Below are 6,931 nucleotides of genomic sequence, written 5' to 3' on the forward strand. Positions count from 1 at the left end.
AAGACAACGTAACTTTTTTTTTTTAGACTGTGCGAGCGTCTTGCTGAGCGCTTGCTTCTTTCGTGAGAGCTGCAACATGGTGGATGAACGCCGCAGCGTTATTGCCGCATGTCAAATTGAAGCTTCTCCATTGAGAAATTTTCATTTTGATATGTATATATTAGATTATACAAGTAATTGGCTAACAAACGTTCTTGCCTATTGGATGTGGGTGTATCATTCGCACAAAAAGAAGGATTCACCTTCCTTCATGCAACCGATCGTTGGATTATCCACTGGTTACTTTAGGATACGTGCAGCTGATGAATGAAAGAATTCGGCGCGCTTTGATAGCTGTGCAACGGGTGATCCAACGGTGACCTCGCGCGAAAGAAGGTGAATCCTTCTTTTCGCGTCACCTTCCTTCGCGCGAATGATACAACCCCGATCCGGATGTACGAGGGGTTTGGCATAAAGACTAGCCCAATTCGATAAACTTGTTCTAACCTAACCCAACTAACAGGTTAGCCCAACCCAAATTCCAATCAAATGCCCCCGGCTAATTCGTTCCATTGTCCGGTCACTGCGTTGCCCGGTCTGGAGCCATGGAGACGGTGGTCATAGAGAGCAGCTTTAGAAACCAAAGTTCCTCTCTTTCTTCCGAAAACCCTTGCTATAGATCTCGTTTTCTCGTGCTTCTCTAGAAAACCACCACCAATCTCCAAGCGTCCCCCAAAAGGTGAGCTTTTCCCTCTCAGTCTTCTCTGCAATCTCGCTTTATCTCTTGTCCGATCGATTAGGGTTTCTCTTCATTCGTCTCAGAGCTTTTCTTTCCCCTTGCCCGAAGGGATTCCAAGCGCTTTCAAGCTAGATTTTTTTTTTTTCGTTTTTTGTAGGGTTTTGGATTCTGCAGTTAGGTTTTTTTGCATCGAATGGCGTCAAACAGCAATAACCAATCGAGGGCAATCGGGGGACCTCCCCCCCTGGGGAACCCCGGAATGGCCTCGCCGGCGGCCAACCAGCCCTCCCATCTCCGCCCTCCTTCGCTGCCTCAGGCATCGGGTGGTTCCCCTTTCCAAGGCCTCTTCCAGACCCCGCCCCAGTCTCAGGTCCACTCACCGTTCCAGGTCCAGCTCAGCTCCCAGACCCAGAACGCCATGCTCGCTGCCGTCGGAGCCTCCTCCCCTTCCTTCTCCACCCCAGGCATGTCGGCCGCCAAAAGGCCCCCGCAGAAGCCCCCCACTCGCATCCCGGCGCCTTTCCCTGCCGTTGCCACTCCTAGCTTCAAGTCTGCGGAGCTGACCGCGGCTGCCCGGAGGAAGAAGCGCAAGCTTCCGGAGAAGCAGCTGCCGGACCGGGTTGCTGCCCTCTTGCCTGAATCCGCCCTCTATACCCAGTTGCTTGAATTCGAAGCCCGGGTTGATGCAGCCCTTTCAAGGAAGAAGATTGACATCCAGGAAGCCTTAAAAAACCCTCCTTCCATGCAAAGGACCCTCAGGATTTATGTCTTCAATACCTTTGCCAACCAGACGCGCACAATTCCGGAGCCAAAGAATGCCGAGCCTCCGTCGTGGTCACTCAAGATCATTGGTAGGATACTAGAGGATGGCGTGGATCCAGACCCTGTCGGTGGACTGCCTAAGCCCAATCCTATGTACCCCAAGTTCTCGTCTTTCTTTAAGAGAGTCACCATTGCTCTGGACTCGGTGCTGTACCCGGAAAACCCGACAATCATATGGGAGAACTCGCGCTCGCCAGCACCACATGAGGGCTTTGAGATCAAGCGGAAGGGAGACAAGGAGTTCACTGCCAGTATAAGACTGGAGATGAATTATAACCCAGAGAAGTTTAAACTATCGCCTGCATTGATGGAGGTTCTTGGCATTGAGGTTGATACACGAGCTAGAATTATAGCTGGGATATGGCAGTATGTCAAGGCGAAGAAGTTGCAGAACCCTAGTGATGCATCGTATTTTACTTGTGACCCACCTTTGAAGAAGGTGTTTGGAGAAGACAAGATGAAGTTTGCCATGGTGTCACAGAAGATCTCGCCGCATTTGTCTCCTCCACAACCAATCCATTTAGAACATAAGATCAGGCTTTCAGGAAATGGTGCAGTGGGCAATGCTTGCTATGACGTGCTGGTCGACGTTCCTTTCCCACTGCAGAAAGAAATGTCAGCCTTCCTTGCCAATACAGAGAAACACAAAGAAATTGAGGCCTGTGATGAAGTTATTTGTGCTTCTATTAAGAAAATTCATGAGCACCGCAGGAGGAGGGCATTCTTTCTTGGGTTCAGTCAGTCTCCAGTGGAGTTTATAAACACTTTGATTGCTTCTCAGAGTAGGGACTTGAAGCTTGTTGCTGGGGAAGCAAGTCGTAATGCTGAAAGGGAACGTCGTTCTGACTTCTATAACCAACCATGGTAGGCTTTTATTTTATGCATTTTTATCCTTTCGCAAGTGTGTTTCTTTATATTCATTTACTAATATAGTACTTTGCTTGTGGAATTAAATAGGGTTGAAGATGCTGTCATACGTTATCTTAATCGCAAGCCAGCAGGCAGCAATGATGCTCCTGGTAGCACATGAGTGCAACATCAATTATGCTCTGTAGGAGAAAGCAGCCATTTTATGTTAACTATTGCCAACTTGGATATTGCTTTGAAGGTTCTTGTAGTTGTTTTTCATCCTTTTAGTTCCTAGAGAAGGTAAATAGTTTCTCCCATGATCTGGATAGTCTATTTATGTTGAAGCTACCTGAGTTGTATTTTTACATGTATGAATGATGCTGTTTTCCTATCTACTTGCTGCATTGTCTTGAAATTTCTAATAATATTGTAAATGGGTTTGCCTTTCACTTTCTAAATTAGATGAATGATAGTATTGTGTCTAAGGACTTTTACTTGGAATGCCAATTGTCCAAGTCCCTGTCATATTCCATGGACATGAGTTGAGCTAGAATAGGAAGCTTTGAACCATTATATGCCTATATGGTGGTCACAGTCATCACTGCTTTCTCTCTGTCTGTCGAAACATGATGCAAGTACTGCAAGAGACATGTGGCCTGTGACAAGAACTTAAAAATCCATAGAAGTGCAATGAATGCCACAGAAAATGTCTTACTGCAGCTTTGAGCTTTTTCCCTCCAAAAATGACATCTTAAAGTGTATAGGAAAATGATATTATTGGAAGAAGTTTTTGCTTCCTTGTTCTTCAAATAATTCACAGCATATAAGGAGTCTACTGTATATATTCTGTCCAAAGTTTACAAATGTAATCCACCGTTCTCCTTGGTCAATGTTCTCATGCAGTAAGTGGATAATATGGTTTGCAATATTTATCAAGTGGGTGATCCTGATCATGATTTTCAACTTTCAAACTTATGATGTCTTTTTGTCAGTCCAAATACTCACTGTATTTCCACCATTGTTTTTTAAAACGATCTAACTTGTCCATTCCCAAGCTGTAGGAGAGTGAGATGCTATGGTGAGAGAGAAAGTTCTCCAGAAGAAGGTAGAATATCAACTCATCTTCTGTTTGCTTTGGGTTTGCAATCTCCACATTCATGTTCTGATCCCACTTTTTGTTTTTGTTCTTTGCCAATCATCTTCTCTATCTTTTATAAATGCTAATTGTGTCTTTCTTAAGAATGATATATACTTTGGCCATGTGAAGCCGAAGATGTATTTACAGGGAAGTCCTACTAATATTCCATCTATGGGTAAATGTATTCACTTTGATCTTTGGAGGGTAATTATGAAGTTCACAGAAACTTTGAGAAAATAATAGCTTTTCTCTTTGTTGAGCAGGCAAGATCTCTTTAACAGCGTCTAGTTTTTTATTTCCCTTTAATTTATTTTTGATTCTCCTGCATGTTTCTTTTGTGTTGCTTTTTCATAGATACAATCTATTGAAATCAGTATGGTGCTCCTCAAGTTGAAGAACAAGAAGGCAACGGATATGGGGAAAAACTTGAATAATGCTGATTTGCAAGTTTGTCATTTGCAAATTGTGGTTGGAATTTGGATTTGGGAACTATTTTTTTACTATTGTGGTTGAAAAACTTGAATCAGCATGGTGCTTCACAACCTCCATCCATGTTATCTCAAGTCTTGTCCTTCTTTTCCAGCACAGATTGAATACCTCTCCTTATTGGAGTCTCCTAGACCTTTGCTATACTCCATTATCTTTTATTATATATGACCTGGAATTTTTGGAGTTGCTGGTAGGGATTAATAACCAGCAGCATGGGGGCTGATGATTATTTAAAAACAACATGATGCTAAATGAAATTTACATGACCTGCAGTATGCTCTCATGGTCATTGCATTTGCAGATTAGGTTGAATAGTCGATTATTTTGGGAAACTTCATGTTCTCTTCTATTTTGGATAGAGGAAAAGATGTTCCGCGTATAGCCATGAACTCTCTCTACCCTCTTTAGCACAGAGATTATCTTGTGGACTCATTTGGTTAGCTCATCTACCTTATTCATCATGTTAGTGGGCACATTCTCATTATCATCCCTTTCTATGTTATGTTAAATTTGCTTGTTGCATGCCATCTTCTTCACATTCTTAATGAGGTACTTAAATCTTGCTATCAGTACGAGAAATCCTTGTGCTTTGATGTTATTTGATGCAAAATTATGTCATCTTTCTGATTTATGGCCATTACAGAATCTGATGCATCAGCCTTTGAGCGAACCACGCAAATCTTCAAAAAAAAAAAAATGTTTCAGTATTGATAAGATGGAATCGTTTTTTTTTATCAATGGGGCAAAACATCAACTTGATTTTTGAAGAGAACTCAAGGGAAGTGACTAAGTATAGGAAAATAATTATTTCCGCAATAACTTTAAGATTTATTGGCAATGACTGTGTTTGGTGAAAACAACAACCATTTCCTTGGAGGATCTGATTGCTTATCCTCATACTTCCTATGAAAGAGTAAAGTTGGAATTTAGGGTCCTGCCATGTGATCTGTAAGGCTTTGTGGCCGTTGAGGATGCCTACGTTACTAGTAGCAATTTAAACATATGCAAGCAAGTTGCTCTAAAACAAAGAAAAATTAATTCTGGAGGTTTTAATGACCCCATACGCTGGCCCTAGTCAGAGATTAATGACGCGTCTCTTCTTGCTTTTTAAAGTGTTGAATCTCTTTTAGGTGAGGTGTTATGGTGACCATATGGTTGTGCCCTTGAAGGAATGCGTGGTGACAATTTATAAGACTAAGGAAAATAAGCTCCCACTAGGACTATTGTTGGGCCAACATAATCACCAGTAAATAAGACAATGCTTTAAATCTCTATCAAACAAAGAATCAAATCCGTAATATGTACCCTAAAATAATTAATAAAGAGTGTCTTGCATATCAAGTTCAAGCATCCTTTGCACTAATTGTATTTCATTCACAGCTTTCAGTGGATGTTCTTTAACTTGATTCACATTATATGTTTCTTTTAGATAGCATTTCAACACCCTGCCACTTGATTTGAGCTTGAAAAGAGAGCAAGGGTTAAAGTATCGCTTGCCCATGTATGTCAACTGCTAGCATGGTATGCCTATCATGCTGAATTGTGCAAGTCTGTTAAAAGATATGCTGCCCACGACTTTCCTTTATAATATAGACCACATTAACATATACATATGTTATCGAACATATATAGTTTGCAACTAATATAGTTTGCAACTAATACGTAGAAATTTATAGTTTTAAGTCATCTTAGATATCTTCACTTACCCTATGTCTTGTTCGGATTTTGAGAGGGAAGATGGATATGATTGAAAGGATGGATGGTCTCCATCTACCGTTTGATTTAAAAGTTTTAGAGAGGTGGATGAAAAAAGAGAATTATAAGTTTTAGAGAGGTGGATGAAAAGGGAGGATTATTCATTCATTCTGCCCATCAATTTGTATCCTCCTAATTTGAAAAAATACAAGAAAGGATGGATGGGGTACGTGAGCTAGGATTTCTGCATTGACAAAATTATCCTTCATTAATTTTTTGACAAAACTATAATACTTCTTCATTTTTTCATTCATATTATTTACGTATATTTTTATTTTATCTATACTATTAATCCTATACTATTAAATTTTATTATATTTTTATTTTAGTACATAATTTCTATAATTATAATTAAATAATTAGAAATATCTTCTATTTTTTTATTTATACTTATTATTTTTAATTAACTATTTGTATAAAATTAATTAACTATTTAAATTAAATTATAAATTAATTAGTTATTTATAAAATGAATATATATAAATAAATAAATTAATAATTAATTTATAAAATTATTTATTTAATTATATTAAATTAAAATTAGATATTTATATAATTATTATATAAATATAAATTATAAAGATTATAAGTTTATATATTGCTTACTTTTTTTGTATGAATAATTGTTATAAATTGATAATAATAATAATATTTTTTGTTAAAGGGTAGTTTAGTAAAAATATCATAAAAATTCATTCATCATTCCTTTCATTCTTTTTATATCAAAATAGAGGAGAAATCATTCTCATTCATCTTTTTATATTTTATCAAAACACGTGAAAGGATGGATGGATGTTCTATCCATCTTCTCCCTCATCCATCCTTTCTCTTTTATATATCACCCCTCCAATCCATCCTTGGTATAAAACAAAGGATTAGTTCTGTTGAACACTTTCGTCACATAGCTTCAAGTAATTTTTAGTTCAAAGTGGCAGTACACGACTAATTATACATCAACAACATATTTTTAAGTGTTATACAGATATTGTTTATTATGAGAAGCTCATATTACAAGGAACAGCATGGAGTATCATTGGGATATCACAATCTTAACCTTTATCTGATTTAAAATAACAAATTTCTGTTGTTACCATTTTGAATTTGTAGAATGATTCTCCAGATCTTTATAAAGAAAGAACAGAAGTTAATAGGGAAGAGTT

At 38.5% G+C, this 6,931-nt stretch overlaps 1 protein-coding gene across 1 annotated transcript; it reads left to right on the forward strand.

Annotated features, from left to right (window-relative positions):
* Positions 1 to 541: 541 nt before the first annotated feature.
* LOC105051165 (SWI/SNF complex component SNF12 homolog) lies at positions 542 to 2,838 on the forward strand. Its single transcript, XM_010931474.4, has 3 exons — positions 542 to 718; positions 876 to 2,404; positions 2,498 to 2,838. Exons 2-3 carry the CDS (start codon positions 912 to 914, stop codon positions 2,568 to 2,570), a joined length of 1,566 nt encoding a protein of 521 aa, XP_010929776.1. The 5' UTR covers positions 542 to 718; positions 876 to 911; the 3' UTR covers positions 2,571 to 2,838.
* The last annotated feature ends 4,093 nt before the right edge of the window (positions 2,839 to 6,931 follow it).

The sequence above is a fragment of the Elaeis guineensis genome, chromosome 9 (assembly GCF_000442705.2).
Source record: "Elaeis guineensis isolate ETL-2024a chromosome 9, EG11, whole genome shotgun sequence".
Lineage (NCBI taxonomy): Eukaryota > Viridiplantae > Streptophyta > Magnoliopsida > Arecales > Arecaceae > Elaeis > Elaeis guineensis.

What these genes read in the sequence shown, in the direction of transcription:
- LOC105051165 (XM_010931474.4), top strand. Translation starts at nt 912, where the DNA reads ATGGCGTCAAACAGCAATAACCAATCGAGGGCAATCGGGGGACCTCCC. An exon ending in GACTTCTATAACCAACCATG is followed by an intron (nt 2,405 to 2,497) that starts GTAGGCTTTTAT and finishes GGAATTAAATAG; the next exon opens with GGTTGAAGATGCTGTCATAC.